Raw genomic sequence first — 18,189 nt, 5'->3', positions numbered from 1 at the left:
AGAAACATACTGCAATCAAAGTGGTATGAGAGGTGATAAGGACAAGCATTGTTTACATACTCTGTGCTAAACTCAATTTAGCATTGACTGATTCTACAAAACAGTGTTCGTCTTATCATTTCTATGCATTTGACTTTACTGTATATCGTATACATATTTTTGTGTTTATTTTTGCACATATCTTATTTTTTTTTTTTTTTTTTTTTTAATTTTAATTTGAATGCCACTTAAGCACCAAGCCGGTCCGCACTGCAGGCCCTAACAATACATCCATTTGCACCTGAAAAGCCGTACGTTTCTGAGGTCTACTCAGTTTGAAATGAGTACTAGGGGCAACCCTGGGACCAAAGGAACTCATCGACCGCTCATCTGCCCACACAAAGGCTTCTGTGACAGGCTCTGGCCCACAAGGCGGCTATTGCTCTAGTGGGTTTGGACTATAAGGATACCGTAATGAATATTCTCGAAATATGTAATTGTAATATTAATCCATTTTTTTCTGTATTAAATTCTTTCTCTCTTTTCAACTTTTAATTCACTAACTAAATGCAAGTTATATATGGATCAGGTATCGTATACTTTAAACAACTTGAATACACAGTGACTGCAAGAGGCAACAATGAAAAGATAACTCATGCATAAAAATTAAAATGAAAAAAATCTTCAGACAGTTTTAATTTATTGGAGACAAAATGATGCAAAGATTTATTTGTGAACAGAACTACAAAATAACTCACTTCTACATCTACATCCATACTCCACAAGCCAGCTGACGGTTTGTGGTACTTTCGTACCAAATAATGATAATGACATAATTAGCTTTCAGTTTAAAACACTTTCCTTCTTAGGTCATTTGCACATATGAATTTGTTTGCAATTTTGGTAATATCAGTATTTTTTTGATCATTTCTTTACAAACATGTAAAACTGTCAAATAATTCATCTTTTTTGTCATTGTTGACCACAAAAGTGTTTTCAATTGTCTAAGTGCTGAAAACGACCACTCAGAGGTACTAGAAGTAACAGGTATAGTTAAAATCATCAGAACAAACTTCACAAATTCACAAATTCTGTTGGCATTTCATGCATGGGACCACCATTTTCTCTGTTTAAAATATTTGTCGTTTCTGCCAAGTTGGCCACTTTCTCTTTCTCTGTTCTGCACACATCTAGAAAGGTGTGCTTATGCAATGTTATCTTGTCTTTATCAAAGTCGGCCCTATAAAACTGCAGGATTCAATCAGCACTGATTTGACTGATAGCAAAAGCTTCAGGTTGTGAAATAAGGTCCAGGACTCCTAAGTCAAATCTATGATTTAATGAATCCACAGCCACATCAATTATTTTTTTTAAAAAAATATCTGTTTGCCATTTCCTCAGCCATTTGATATATATGAGGATCACTACCTTCATCGTAGTGTTTTGGCATCTTCCTTTCCTAAGCGAAACTGGTTCATCAATGTTACCTTCCTCCACTTTCCTAATGGTCTCATTTCACAACTCAAAAAATATATCCCTTTGTGAAGCTAAACTAGCAGACAAAGTTTCCACCAATGTTTTTATTTCTTGGTATGACAAAGATTTCTTCTGAAAAGTAGACTGAAGTTGTTCAGTCCTGGAGAAAACTGGAATTAACATTTTCTGGGAAATAAAAAATCTGAATTGATGCAGGTTTGAAAAATATTCACTAACCTCCCCACCGACTTCATATTTTTCTTCTGGCAGATCTTCCAATTATTTCAAGAGAATGTGATAATTACTTTCTACCACTTGTAGTGATTGTACCCTGACACACAACCCTAAAGGACAGAATGGTCGCAAAGTCAGTCTGCGAACGTATTTTTCAACACCATCTTCGTTGTCTACTTGTAGTGACTGAAACACCACTAGCCTCTTTGGTGAATAACTTAATATATATCTTGGTTCCAACTGAGTAATCCTACTTTGTAATCTTATTAAATGTCCACTGGCATTGCTTGCACCTTCATAACATTGACCACAACAGTATTTTATGTCGAAGGATAAATGTCTATTGATATCCTGGACAACTTCTAACAATGCCCTAGAACTTGCTGCAGCTACTTCATAAAAGCTCGTAAAAACTACTTCAACTTAAAGATTTTTTATCGACATATCTGAAACGTATGGATGGTTGTTCCTTCACCGATATGCCGAAAGTCTCATCTACAAAAAGAGAAAAATATGGTGCCTCCTCAATAGATTTCACAATGTTTTCTTGTTCATCGCTAGATAATGAGACAATTTCATTCAATATATTGTGAGATACCCACTTACATGAAGTTCGCTGTAGCCAAGATTTCAAGTCAGGAGCATTTTCTCCTCTAAGCATTAGCCACTGATGAATATTTCATGCTTCATTTATGTGATCATGAATTGCTATTCATTGCAGATTTAAAAACTGGACGGACATTATTATCTTTAAAATCACCTTGCGTCCATTTGTCATATCTATTTATGTGTTGAGATGATGGTGAAGTGTACAGTTTTCATGAACTCTGAAACATACAATTGCCTCTTGCCACTGGGAAAATCCATTTTGAACAAATGCATTACACAAATCCCTGTCAACAGAAGTAGTAGATGCCGATAGAACACTATACTGGAAACAATAGCATTTTTACACACACTACAGAATGCTTTGTCCAATTCTTTGGTGTAATAAATCCAAGGAAATGTGTTTTTCCATCCTTCGTGGTACGGCCTGCCTGACAGTTTCTTGCTGATGTAGTACAGCAAGTGGAACAAGACACATTCTCAGATTCCTTATTTTTCTGGCTGGGCACGCTTTTCACTATTGTCGGTGTTAGTAATATCCACCTGTGATGGTGATGACGAATTTATCCATAGTGACTGAGGAACTGTTAGAATTTCAAAGTAGATATAGAAGCAATACTCAACATTGCATTTCAACTTTCCACAGGTGCCCAGTAAACGTGCAGTGTTTGAAAACTAAGAACATTTCTGCCAGTGACGAGCTTTTGCTCCATGCATCCTGTCAGTAGACCCTCTTGTTTGTATCAGCTTTAAAGTGGTAACACCCCTTCAGGCTACAATATAAGCTCTGGTGCCCTTCAAAGCCATTGTCTTAATGGATATTGGATTATTCTTTATCACTGCTTAATATTGGCAAGCAGATATCTTAAAACAATTGTTAATGAATGGAGAGAGTGTATTGTAGCACACTTGTAAGGAAATGTGAAAGCACGCCAAAAAGATGGGATTTCATTCCCAGTATAGTGTGACTTTTACTTTGGAGAGTGCCTTTGACTTGGCCATACAAGGGCAAGGAAAGCAATAGAGCGTTGTTCAGTTCCCTTTGCACAAAGACATCTGAAATGAACAGATATGTTTTATGGGTCAGAAATTTTAACTACCATCTCAGTGTTTTAATAGTCCATCACTTTTTGATAAAGGCAAGTGAGAAAGATGTATTTTCTTTTGTTTTTATCAAACTACAAATTTTGTGGATGTGGCACACACAGAAGATCATGAATGTGAGCGGTCAAGCCTCGGTGCACCCACAGTCGGCACGCATGATACTTGTTAATTATTTGAATCTTTATTGTTTCTGGCCAGTTTGAATTCTGACACCATGGCAATTACATAATTGACAGATGTTGAGTCGGAAGAATTACTATATGCATCAACTGATGAAGGAACTTTTTCAGAGTTTAATCATGTTAGTGACACATGTGAAAGCAAGTGTTCTAACGATAGTTCAAAGCCTGTATAGAATTCACAGTGGGAATACAGAATAGTGGTTACATCAACTAGCACAACATGGCTGCCTATCAGATTCTAACATCATTAAGAATACCCCAGGAGTTACCGATATGCAACCGGCAGGATAAGTGACATAAAAAGTTCATTTGAAGTAGTATTTTGCACAGTGCTCTAAAACAAAATAATAGAGGCATCAAATACTGATAGGTGATGAGTTTATCTTCAACAATGGACCATCACTGATGATTCCATTTTTCATGCATACTTAGGGCTTTTATTCCATGCAGATGTATATTGATCGTATGCTGAATCTACAAAAGTTTTATAAGATAAGGATACTGGACAGAACATATTTCAAGCAACCATGTCCAATGAAACATTCTTTAAAATATCACATGTCCTGTGATTTGATAAGATATCCAATATAGAGGAAAGACGGTGTACCGATAAACTTGCTGCAATTCCTACTATTTGGAAGAAGTGGGTAGAAGTCCTTCCTATGTTCTATAACTGAAGAGAAAATATTACTCTCAACAAACAGTTAGCAGGATTTGGAGGTTGCTGACAATTCAAACAGTATAATCTCAAGCAAATCAGCAAAATAAGAGGTAAAAAATATGGACACTGTGTGACAGAAAAACTTTATATGCACTACAAGCAAACATTTATACAAGAAAGAAAAGCAGAGAGACTCCAGAAAAAAATTAGAGAATAAGGGTAGTTGCTGATCTTTCTTCCAAGCTGTGAGATCAGAATATCACATGTGAAACTTTTTTTACATCACACAATTTGGGACAGTTGCTCCTAAAAAGGAAATTAACAATGTGTGGAACTATACAGAAAAATAAACTAGAGCTTCCACACAATATGACGGATGCCAATGAAGCTCAAAGCTCTTCATTTTACATCAAAAATGACACTATAGTGGTTTTGTTTATTGCTACAGGAAATAAGAAGGTTGTACTAACAAGCACACTCCACCACGTTGATGAAACTATCAGTAACAGGACTACTAGAAAGCCAAAAATGATTCTGGATCATATTTCAACAAAAGAGGCTGTGCATATACATTATCAGCAGACATGAACATAACATCAACATGAATGACATGAACATAACATAAACATGAAAAACCAATAGGTGGCCATGATAGTTTTCCACAATGTTCGTGATATTTCTACCAGAAAGCATAAGTCTAGTGGACTTTGATTTACCCTAATTGCAATGCAAAAAATTGACTAGAAGAAGAATATTCTTGGAGAAACTTGGAAAGTCAATGATAGCACAACACATTGCACCGAGGACGCATTTCCCAAGAATCTCTGACAATATTACAAAAAATAACAAGAAAAATGGAAAAGAGCTAGACAATGCATTACATCTTTTGCTTGTATCAAGGCAGCAAAAAAGATGAATGGCTAGTTTTGTCAGTTGTCATGATCACCACAAAGAAGTTAACACAAGATCTGAGGAATCATCATGAGGATGATCTTTCACTTACATTTCATATCTCGGAGACATAATGGAATATTATTTGTTATTTATACCAAACTGTTAGAATGACTGCACTGTTATTTTTACATTACAGAGGAGGTTGCCCATAAAGCAATGCACCACATTTTTTTCCTCCAACAATTCTTTATTGAACATAATGAGAATTACACACACTAAAGAATGGTGTTTCACCTATACACCCTATTTTCCCATGTAATCTCCACCCATTTTATGGCCTTCCTCCAGCACGCAACAAGGGCATGTATGCCCTACCGGTACCAATCCTTGTCCTGGTGGTGGAGCCAGTGCTTCACTACGTGAATCACCACCTCATCATCCTCAAAATGTTTTGCATGAATGTCATCCTTTAGTAGCCCAAACAAGAGTAAGTCCAAGGGGGCTAGGTCAGGGGTGAGGTGGGGTGGGAGGTGGAGGGCTAGGTCAGAGCTATAGGGTGGATGGCGTAACACTGTCCAACCTTGTTTTGTGATGTGTTCAACAGTCTTCAAACAAGTGTGCCACTGAGCATTATCGTGTTGCAGCAAAACATCTCCTGGACTGCTGTGGTGCCAAAGTTGCCAGAAACGCATCTTGAGTTTTGTTACTGTGTTGACATATGCTTCTGAATTAATGACAACGCCTCTTGGCATTACATCAATGAGAATCACACCTTCACAGTCTCAGAACATGATTATCATGACCTTACCAGTGGAAGCAGTTGCACTGAATTTTTTCCTTCTGTGGGGAGTTGGAATGACACCATTCCACTGACTGTCATTTTGTTTCGGTCTCAAATTGGTGACCCTAGGTTTCATCAACTCTCACAATCCGGGACAAGAAGGTCTCTCTCTCAGCTTCAAAATGTTGCAACAAATCAAAACAATTTTTTTTTTTCCTGTGAAATTTGTGCTCTTCCATTAGCCACCGCAGGACACATCTTGCACACACTTTTGAATACCCAAGAGTGTGGATAATTGCAACCTTATTTCCAATGCTGATTGACAGATGCAACGCCAACCACCAAATCTTCATGTGTCTGTCCTCACGAATAACAACATCAGCTCACTGCAATATGCCAGGTGTAACAGTCGTGGATGGTCTCCCTGACTGCTGCAAATAGTGGAGCTCTGCCGAACTGCCTTCTGATGACCACACCCTCCATGCCCAACGACTAACTGTACTTCTGTTGACAGCGGATGCTCCATAGACTTTGCAACAAATGTTTGTGAATATTCCCTGCAGTTTCTTGCTTGTAACGTACATCACCTACAGAGGCCATTTTGAAACTGCCCTGCAACTATGCTTTCTATCAGAAGTGACAGAAACTTGGTGCACTCACGAGATTTCAAATAATACTCATCTAATGTTTCACATTCATAGCTTTGTTTTTAGCTGAGGAAAGAAATGCAGTGCATTGCTTTCTGGGCAACCCTTGTAATATACAACGAGAAATATGAGCAAAAGATAAAGTTATTTTCATTGAACTACTAAACAACTTCTCAAAGTTGAGAAGACTTTTCTGAGAAATGCATATAATCTCAGTTTAAAATCAAGGAGAATATTTCAATAAAATTTTTGGAAGTTCGTAAAGCTACAGCTATAGAAAGAAAAGGCAGTCTTCTAGCACTTTAAAAAGATATTTTTATATGGAATAATCTACCATTTTTATGCAGTTCTTAAGCACAATAATTTATAAAAACTTTTTATTTACTGCAAAATTTTGAACATATACTGTTCATATTTGTGACATTTATTTGAAGACGAGGAATCCTTGAAACTACCAATGCAGTAAGCACTTACTTTAGACAACCATACTCAAGGCTAACACCCCTCCCCCCTGCCACCACTACTCTCCACCCTCTGCCTCACATAGATCTCATACCCACATATGTTCACTTTCTGTAATGACCTACTGGTAAAGGTTAAACTCAAGGATGTACTATGGGCTCTCAGTAATACACTATTAGTAACAAGTACAAAAATTACATATTTAATATACATGAATCATACATATGTAATGACAAAAAGAAAGATTTCACTTTGGAAAGTGTTGCTTTATGTTTCTTTAACATAAATAATAAATTAATTCACACTCTCATATCCTGCACTACTAGAATCTGAGATCTATGTTACAGTATGTATTTTCTGAGGAAGGACAGCATTCAGTTTCCATGTCTTACTTAGAGGCAAGATACACCATCCTGTTTTTCTAATCCTACATGCAAACCTTAGGAAGGAAATGTTCTGGGCATGTCCCTGTATTATGAACATTTATTTAACCTCTCATTTTCATCGAGATACCCATATGAGCAACAACATTTTTAAAGACATAATTATATATAACAACCAGAGTTTTATACTGAGGAATGGCACAATTACACTAGCTGTTATTTATTTCGTCAGTAATTCAATACTGTGTAGTAAAGTAATAACCACAGCATAAATCAGAACACTACCCTTGCATGAACCTAATACTACTTGGAGAATGAAGCTAGCAACCCTGGCCAGTTTGCCATTCTCTCTTCCCAATCAAATCAATACGCCCTATAAATGTTGACCTGCTGAAATAGTGTACAACATTAAGCAATGCAAAGAAATACAAGAGGAAGAAATGAGGCAGATAATATTTTTGATAACGGGGTAGGAACTGTGGGGGGTGGACAGGATTTCCAGTGAGAAGAATTAAGTAACTGAAAAAGCCCTTGTACAGGGGTAGATGAGGTTAAAAATAAATAATGCAGCTACAAAGTAGTTAAGAGAAATAAAATGGAAATTTAAGCTTACAACAGATAGCTTATCCAACATAGACTGGAGTTTTCAATGAAAATGCTCCTGCGATGCCAGTTGTTGCACACCTCTAGATGAGGTTGTAATTATCAACAAAAATACTGTATTGTCATAACTACAGATCAATCTGAGCACCGCCAAAACAGAGACACATAAAGCCAGTGGATATATTTTATCACCTTAAATATTCAAAATATGCATAGTCTTCAACAAAGTCAGACAAGAAATATGCCATCACCTTGTAGTATACTAAAAGGCAACATGGTCACTAGTACAATACTGCCTTCCTAGCGCATAACGATCAACAACGTAGAGTAAAAACAAAACATAAAATGTATAAATACAGCATCGTATAAAAACAAACAAGTTTCCATTCAATAGATCTTCCTGTTCCAGGAACTGCTTTAACCCCACTGTCTTTTTTTTTTTTTTTTTTTTTTTTTTCTTCCCTAAAGTTTAAGCTATTGCAGTCACTGTAAGTAAAATTACTTATCTTATTGCTTTTTCTCCTTCTCAACTAAAATGGTGATTTTTATCAATATTACATGTTACACTTTATTATAAGAACATATCATTTCTTCGTTTCTGGATCAGTTGTTATTTTACTATTTCTTCCGTTCCCCCTTTGTTTCCACCTTGCTTATGCTAACTCATTTTTAACTAATATCTTCAGTGAGCTACATGCCCTCTTTCTGTTTTCAATGCTACACTATTTTTTCCCCTGGAGGAAGTAGGGACTGTGGTACTGACAGCTTAGGACTAACCAGCATTATTTGTCTTTCTGTTGGCCTTGGACACCCTTCTCTTTTTTCTGTCTGACACAGAGTCTGTGTGTGTGTGTGTGTGTGTGTGTGTGTGTGTGTGTGTTAGGCTCTTTGCTCTGAGGAAAAACACTGTATTGTCCCATAGGCTTACAGATGATTTCAGTCTTATCTGTGTGCTCAGCTGTATGGTGAGTAGTAGACTTCATTCATTTCATTATTTGTGTACCAAGCATGTGATTAGGTTTACTTTCTAGGTATCATTTCGAGGTTAGAAGCAGGCAGCACCTCCTTTATTTGTTTCATTTTTGTGACTTGATTACCTTTGATTTTGCTGTTGTTTAAAAAGATAATGAAGATTTATGAAGCCATGTTCCGCTAAAACGAAGGCTTTAATGGTGCACAAAGTTTTTTGTACAAAAAATACTAATGTGTGTAATATGACTGTTTATTCTACAGCAACAATTATTTACAGTAAACTTCCTGAGGAAATAAATATTTTGTGAAGCAGAAGTCATAATGCCTGAGATCTTCAACAGATATCTAAAAGAGGATCATGGGTGAGCACCACTTAGTACTATTATTATTTCTTTCCTTTCTCAGACATTATGTATGGTTAAAAACGGAAAGTGACACGAACCTTGATCAAGTGCGACTTCCTTTTAACTGTACGGTATATGTTACATTGCATTTAGGAACTTTCGGGTAATTGAACATGTATCAATAATTACAGATTTCTGTAGTTGTATATATACGTTTGGATGTAGCTGTATTGCGTTGATGTACTGGTGGATATTGTGAGGTACGACTCCTGTAGTTGATAGTATAATTGGTATAATGTCAACTTTATCCTGATGCCACATGCCCTTGACTTCCTCAGCCAATTGGATGTATTTTTCAATATTTTCTCCTGTTATCTTCTGTATATTTGTTATGGATATTTAGCTTAGTTGTGTTAATTTCTTCTTTTTATTGGTGAGTGTGATGTCAGGTTTGTTATGTGGTATTTTTTCATCTGTTATAATGGTTCTGTTCCAGTATAATTTGTATTCATCATTCTCCAGTACATTTTGTGGTGCATACTTGTATGTGGGAACATGTTGTTTTATTAGTTTATGTTGTATGGCAAGTTGTTGATGTGTTATTTTTGCTACATTGTCATGTCTTCTAGTGTATTCTGTATTTGCTAGTGTTGTACGTCCGCTACTGTTTCTGTTTGTTGTTTGCAAAGTCTGCATTTATCTGTTGTTGTATTGGGATCTTTAATAATATTCTTGCTGTAATATCTGGTGTTTGTTGTTTGATCCTGTATTGCAATCATGAATCCTCCTATCTCGATGTATATATTGCCTTTTCTTAGCCATGTGTTGGATGCGTCTTGATCGATGTGTGGCTGTGTTAGATGATACGGGTGCTTGCCATGTAGTGTTTTCTTTTTCCAATTTACTTTCTTTGTATCTGTTGATGTTATGTGATCTAAAGGGTTGTAGAAGTGGTTATGAAATTGCAATGTTGTAGCCGATGTATTTATATGAGCGATTGCTTTGTGCATTTTGCTAGTTTCTATAAAGAATTTTCTTAAATTGTCTACCTGTCCATAATGTAGGTTTTTTATGTCGATAAATCCCCTCCCCCATTCCTTTCTGCTTAATGTGAATCTTTCTGTTGCTGAATGTATATGATGTATTCTATATTTGTGGCATTGTGATCGTGTAAGTGTATTGAGTGCTTCTAGTTCTGTGTTACTCCATTTCACTACTCCAAATGAATACGTCAATATTGGTATAGCGTAAGTATTTATAGCTTTTGTCTTGTTTCTTGCAGCCAATTCTGTTTTCAGTATTTTTGTTAATCTTTGTCTATATTTTTCTTTTAGTTCTTCTTTAATATTTGTATTATCTATTCCTATTTTTTGTCTGTATCCTAGATATTTATAGGCATCTGTTTTTTTCCATCGCTTCTATGCAGTCGCTATGGTTATCCAATATGTAATCTTCTTGTTTAGTGTGTTTTCCCTTGACTATGCTATTTTTCTTACATTTGTCTGTTCCAAAAGCCATATTTATATCATTGCTGAAAACATCTGTTATCTTTAGTAATTGCTTGAGTTGTTGATTTGTTGATGCCAGTAGTTTTAGATCATCCATGTGTGTGATTTTGTGTTGGTATGTTCCAGTAATATTGTATCCATAATTTGTATTATTTAGCATGTTGGATAGTGGGTTCAGAGCAAGGCAGAACCAGAAAGGACTTAATGAATCTCCTTGGTATATTCCACACTTAATCTGTATTGGCTGTGATGTGATATTATTTGAATTTGTTTGGATATTAATTGTGGTTTTCCAATTTTTCATAACTATGTTTAGGAACTGTATCAATTTAGGATCTACTTTGTATATTTCCAATATTTGTAGTAACCATGAGTGTGGTACACTATCAAAAGCTTTTTTGTAATCAATGTATGCATAGTGTAGCGACCTTTGATTAGTTTTAGCTTGATATATCACCTCTGCATCTATTATTAGTTTCTCTTTACATCCTCGTGCCCCTTTGCAACAGCCTTCTTGTTCTTCATTTATAATTTTGTTCTGTGTTGTATGTGTCATTAATTTCTGGGTAATGACTGAAGTTAATATTTTGTATATTGGTGGTAGGCATGTAATGGGGCGATATTTAGCTGGGTTTCCTGTGTCTGCTTGACCTTTAGGTTTCAGATAAGTAAGTGTATCAGGGAATGTGTATGGGTCTGCAATGTAACTATTAAATAATTTAGTTACATGTGAATGTGTTGAGGTGAAGTTCTTTTGCTATTTTATACTTTTCCAGGGGCTTTCCAATTGTGAGTAGAATTAATTGCTTGGGTGACTTCATGTTGCAAAATTATCACCTCAGGCATTTGTGGTATCATCTTGTATGTGTCTGTTTCTGCTTATATCCACCGTGCATGCCTGTTATGCAGTACCGGGTTTGACTGTATGTTGCTCCAGAAGTGTTCCATGTCTGTTATGTTTGATGGATTGTCTATTTTAATGTGTGTGTTATCTATTGTCTGGTAAAAGTTCTTTAAGTTTGTGTTGAATGTTTGGTTTTGTTTCCTTCTATTTTCACTTTTTTTGTATCTTCTAAGTCGTTTGGCCAATGCTTGTAATTTCTGCTTCTTTTCATCTAATTGCTCTATTGCTTCATGTTGTGAGATTTTACCTAACCTTTTTTGTTTTTTGTCTGATATTTCATTTCTTATAAATTGTGTTAGCTGTCTGATGTCTTTTCTCAGTTTTTCTGTTCTGATCTGTAGCCTGTGATGCCATGCTGGTTTTGTGGGTTTCTTCTGTGTGTTGGTTGGTTCTGATCTCTGCCTAGTATGTATATTTAGTGTAGTGAGTGATCCTATATAAACCAGTAGTTGTAGCTCTTCCATAGTTGTGTTTTCATTTATTTTGTTGTGTATGATAGTGTTGATAGTTGTAATTGTTGTAATTGTTGTTTCAACTTGTGGGTATTTGGTGGTCTATGCAAGAATGGTCTAATGTCTGTATTTGTGTCTTCGTATTCTATATATGTCAGCTGAAATTTTTCTTCTATATCTAACATGTGTCACTTCGTGTGCTATTTGTGCTTGTCTGGTGGCTGTCTTAAGATTTCATTTTCCTCTGATTGTTTAATTGATGCGTGTTGTTCTTTGCTTGTTTGCTCTGGGATGTCTGAGTCCATTACTGTATTTTCTTCTTCTTCTGATTGCACATTATTTTGTTCTAGTATTTGTTGTACTTGTTGTTTGAGGTTTTCTAATTCTGACTGGAGTCTCCAGTTATTTTTTTATTATTACACAGATCTGATCAGCTAGTCATTGTTCTGTTAAAAAATTTAATTCTGGGTATCTGGTAATAAATGTTCTGTACACTTGTGATCTACATCCAGTTGTGTTGGTTCCTAAGTTCGTTGCTTCGTAATAACGGAACATGAGGTGTCAGTTAACTTCATCTGATCATCTCATCCTCTGTCTTTGTTTTCCTTCTAGAGTTGTTGCAGGAAGCATATCTTGCAAAACACCTCTATTTGGATTTAAATCATTTTCCGTGTGGCTAGCAGTGTCGTACAATTGTGGACGGGCATAGGGTTCAAGCATCGTCCCCGACCATGACAGCGCTTGTCCGAGGCTTCGTTAGTTCTGTCCTGAACCAACTAATCACGATAAAAGGGGGTTTAGCCCTATTAGTGGTTTGTTCTTTATTGTTGTTGTTGAGTAATGAAGAATTACTTTCTTAAAGGTGAGTTAGCTCAGAACACCATTCTAGATGACATGACTGAATGAAAATATGCAAAATTTGTCAACTTACTGATTTGTCTCTCTACATCTACATCTACATCTACATGACTACTCTGCAATTCACATTTAAGTGCTTGGCAGAGGGTTCATCGAACCACAATCATACTATCTCTCTACTATTCCACTCCCGAACAGCGAGCGGGAAAAACGAACACCTAAACCTTTCTGTTCGAGCTCTGATTTCTCTTATTTTATTTTGATGATCATTCCTACCTATGTAGGTTGGGCTCAACAAAATATTTTCACATTCGGAAGAGAAAGTTAGGTGACTGAAATTTCGTAAAAAGCTCTCGCCGCGACGAAAAACGTCTATGCTGTAATGACTTCCATCCCAACTCGTGTATCATATCTGCCACACTCTCTCCCCTATAACGCGATAATACAAAACGAGCTGCCCTTCTTTGCACCCTCTCGATGTCCTCCGTCAATCCCACCTGGTAAGGATCCCACACCGCGCAGCAATATTCTAACAGAGGACGAACGAGTGTAGTGTAAGCTGTCTCTTTAGTGGACTTGTTGCATCTTCTAAGTGTCCTGCCAATGAAACGCAACCTTTGGCTCGCCTTCCCGACAATATTATCTATGTGGTCCTTCCAACTGAAGTTGTTCCTAATTTTAACACCCAGGTACTTAGTTGAATGCTTAGTTGAAGGCTTGCAATGATTCTAAGCACAAATGTGACTGAACTATGTATTTTGGGAGTTCCAAAATGTGTTTCTGCCGTTTAAATTCTCACCAATGTGGAAACCTATAATTTTTTAAGTTTCCATCATATTCATTATTTCCTCACCAGGTTACACTTATCATTAGCATAGTACCTCTAGATGAACAGAACTGAATATGTTGCATCTTTTAAAAACATAGAGAGAGAGAGAGAGAGAGAGAGAGAGAGAGAGAGAGAGAGAGAGAGAGAGAGAGAGAGACCAATCGTGGAAAACTACTCAATAATACTTAATATTATAAATAATTTATTCTATGTCCGTATATACGTTTGGATCAATTATAGAGTGCTAGCGTCATCTGTAAAAAGAACTAATTCTGCTTCTTGTATATTATACACAAGATCATTTACTTACATGTGACACAATAGTGGACCTAAGAATGAGCCTTGTGGAACCCTGTAAGTTATTTACCCCTAGTCAGGAGAGTATCACCCACTTACATTGGTTGAATTATTAAGTACAACTTCTGCACTCTTTTGGTTTGGTCACCTATACCATCAATCCCATAAAACCTCAGTTTATCTAGGAGAGTATTAGAATTCCTGCAGTCAAATGACATAGATAGGTCACAGAAAATACCAACCAATGCTATTTTAAATTTAACGCTTGTAAAATTTCACACGTGAACGTATAAATGGAATTTTCAGTAGAACAATTCTTCTGTAATGCAAACTGTGATTTACTGACAATATTATTGTTGTTCACAGTAGGATACTATTCTTCAATACATCATCATCTCCAAAATTTTGGAAAACTATGTCCTTAGTCAAACAGGTTGATAGTTACTGAAATATTTCATATCACTTTTCTGAAAGAGGGATTTAACAATAGCATATTTACATCTCACCGGGAAAATGGCTTAAGTTAGTGGTGCATTACAGATTTAAGATAAGACAGGGTTTATTACATGGGAACAAGTCTTTGGTACTCTGTTGGAAACATCATTAAACCCAGAAGAGCTCTTATTTTAGGAAGAATATATAATTTTTTAATTTCAAAAGGAGAAATGGTAAGACATCCTTATGACTGAATTTTCTGGGAGCTACATTTTCAACATACTGCTTTGATTTTTCTCTTGAACTGTTTGTGCCGAGAGCTTCTCCTAAATTTAAGGGAAGACTTGTCCACAATCTATTCAATGATTTATCTGTTACTCTTTCTGCCATTCTTCACCAACTTCTCAGGGGTGTAGTTTACTTTGTCTATGTTAACTTGTTTAGTTTTGCTTTTAAATTTATAGTTTTGCTAAGAGTGAGAGTTCTGACCCACCTCCCCCCCCCCCCCCCCTTTTTTTACAGCTTCTATCAGGCTCAATTTTGTTTCTCTACTTTATCTTTATTTTTACTTTTTTATGGTAACTTGTTTTTCCCAAACAGCGTAGTTGCCAACGAGCCCATCAGAGGCTGTGAAAATGGTCATTTATATATATTTCTTAAATCTCTCCTATATTCCTCCTACTTGACGATACGAAGCCAGACACGAACTGTCAACAGACAAACCATACACTTCAAAGGTCATAAAAAAAAGTAAAGATAACCACAATCATTATCTGTTCATATGTTGTTGTTGTCTTCAGTCCTGAGACTGGTTTGATGCAGCTCTCCATGCTACTCTATCCTGTGCAAGCTGCTTCATCTCCCAGTACCTACTGCAACCTACATCCTTCTGAATCTGCTTAGTGTACTCATCTCTCGGTCTCCCTCTACGATTTTTACCCTCCACGCTGCCCTCCAACGCTAAATTTGTGATCCCTTGATGCCTCAAAACATGTCCTACCAACCGATCCCTTCTTCTAGTCAAGTTGTGCCACAAACTTCTCTTCTCCCCAATCCTATTCAATACCTCCTCATTAGTTAGGTGATCTATCCACCTTATCTTCAGCATTCTTCTGTAGCACCACATTTCGAAAGCTTCTATTCTCTTCTTGTCCAAACAAGTTATCGTACATGTTTCACTTCCATACATGGCTACACTCTATACAAATACTTTCAGAAACGACTTCCTGATACATAAATCTATATTTGATGTTAACAAATTTCTCTTCTTCAGAAACGCTTTCCTTGCCATTGCCAGTCTACATTTTATATCCTCTCTACTTCGACCATCATCAGTTATTTTACTTCCTAAATAGCAAAACTCCTTTACTACTTGAAGTGTCTCATTTCCTAATCTAATTCCCTCAGCATCACCCGATTTAATTTGACTACATTCCATTATCCTCGTTTTGCTTTTGTTGATGTTCATCTTATATCCTCCTTTCAAGACACTGTCCATTCCGTTCAACTGCTCTTCCAAGTCCTTTGCCGTCTCTGACAGAATTACAATGTCATCGGCGAACCTCAAAGTTTTTACTTCGTCTCCATGAATTTTAATACCTACTCCAAATTTTTCTTTTGTTTCCTTTTCTGCTTGCTCAATATACAGATTGAATAACATCGGGGAGAGGCTACAACCCTGTCTCACTCCCTTCCCAACCACTGCTTCCCTTTCATGCCCCTCGACTTTTATGACTGCCATCTGGTGTCTGTACAAATTGTAAATAGCCTTTCGCTCCCTGTATTTCACCCCTGCCACCTTTAGAATTTGAAAAAGAGTATTCCAGTCAACATTGTCAAAAGCTTTCTCTAAGTCTACAAATGCTACAAACGTAGGTTTGCCTTTTCTTAATCTTTCTTCTAAGATAAGTCGTAAGGCCAGTATTGCCTCACGTGTTCCAACATTTTGACGGAATCCAAACTGATCGTCCCCGAGGTCTGCATCTACCAGTTTTTCCATTCGTCTGCAAAGAATTCGCGTTAGTATTTTGCAGCTGTGACTTATTAAACTGATAGTTCGGTAATTTTCACATCTGTCAGCACCTGCTTTCTTTGGGATTGGAATTATTATATTCTTCTTGAAGTCTGAGGGTATTTCGCCTGTTCATACATCTTGCTCACCAGCTGGTAGAGTTTTGTCATGACTGGCTCTCCCAAGGCTGTCAGTAGTTCTAATGGAATGTTGTCTACTCCGGGGGCCTTGTTTCGACTCAGGTCTTTCAGTGCTCTGTCAAACTCTTCACGGAGTATCGTATCTCCCATTTCGTCTTCATCTACATCCTCTTCCATTTCCATAATATTGTCCTCAAGTACATCACCCTTGTATAAGCCTTCTATATACTCCTTCCACCTTTCTGCCTTCCCTTCTTTGCTTAGAACTGGGTTGCCATCTGAGCTTTTGATATTCATACACGTGGTTCTCTTCTCTCCAAAGGTCTCTCTAATTTTTCTGTAGGCAGTATCTATCTTACCCCTAGTGAGATAAGCTTCTACATCCTTACATTTGTCCTCTAGCCATCCCTGTTTAGCCATTTTGCACTTCCTGTCGATCTCATTTTTGAGACGTCTGTATTCCTTTTTGCCTGCTTCATTTACTGCATTTTTATATTTTCTCCTTTCATCAATTAAATTCAATATTTCTTCTGTAACCCAAGGATTTCTAGCAGCCCTTGTCTTTTTACCTACTTTATCCTCTGCTGCCTTCACTACTTCATCCCTCAGAGCTACCCATTCTTCTTCTACTGTATTTCTTTCCCCTATTCCTGTTAATTGTCCCCTTATGCTCTCCCTGAAACTCTGTACAACCTCTGGTTCTTTCAGTTTATCCAGGTCCCATCTCCTTAATTTCCCACATTTTAGCAGTTTCTTCAGTTTTAATCTACAGGTCATAACCAATAGATTGTGGTCAGTGTCCACATCTGCCCCTGGAAATGTCTTACAACTTAAAACCTGGTTCCTAAATCTCTGTCTTACCATTATATAATCTATTTGATACCTTTTAGTATCTCCAGGGTTCTTCCACGTATACAACCTTCTTTCATGATTCTTAAACCAAGTGTTAGCTATATGAGAAGTACAAATAGATGTGCCACACATCCCATATTTTCACTCACCTTTTGTGAATGAACCATCAGGTGATGAAACTGTACTGTTTGGCGGTCTAGTTTTTGCACGTGATAATGTGTCGTAACAATTCAAGCACACTCTAAGAGGTTTTGATGACTGGTTTGGCAAAAGAAATCTTTTGTTAGAACAAGGACCACACACAACTGCCCCGCACTTTCGACAATGGTGCTGAAACAAAACAAACAAACAAAAATATATAAACAAACAAACAAATAAAAACAGACAAAATCAGTGATACAAAATCACAAATATAAATGAAGGTAATTTAAGCAGCATTATACATCACCGAAGTATGGAAGAGTACCTAACAAAAACTAAAGAAATTTTAAAAAAGGTCAAGTGATATTATTATTTTTATTTTTTATAAACATGAAAAGAGAAAAAAGAAAGAAGGAAATGAAAAGATATATAAG

At 36.6% G+C, this 18,189-nt stretch overlaps 1 protein-coding gene across 2 annotated transcripts in view; it reads right to left on the bottom strand.

The window, feature by feature from the left end:
* LOC126272196 (pleckstrin homology domain-containing family F member 2-like) overlaps nucleotides 1-18,189 on the bottom strand; it is a 148,334-nt gene that overhangs the window by 43,308 nt on the left and 86,837 nt on the right. For both annotated transcript variants that reach the window (XM_049974876.1, XM_049974875.1), the window contains exon 7: nucleotides 17,764-17,944. In XM_049974876.1, coding sequence (XP_049830833.1) covers nucleotides 17,764-17,944 — 181 coding nt within the window. The remainder of the gene's footprint in view (nucleotides 1-17,763; nucleotides 17,945-18,189) is intronic.

The sequence above is a fragment of the Schistocerca gregaria genome, chromosome 5 (assembly GCF_023897955.1).
Source record: "Schistocerca gregaria isolate iqSchGreg1 chromosome 5, iqSchGreg1.2, whole genome shotgun sequence".
NCBI classification, from domain to species: Eukaryota; Metazoa; Arthropoda; class Insecta; order Orthoptera; family Acrididae; genus Schistocerca; species Schistocerca gregaria.
Note: the sequence above shows the minus strand (reverse complement) of the source record. Positions and strands in the feature narration are given on the sequence as shown.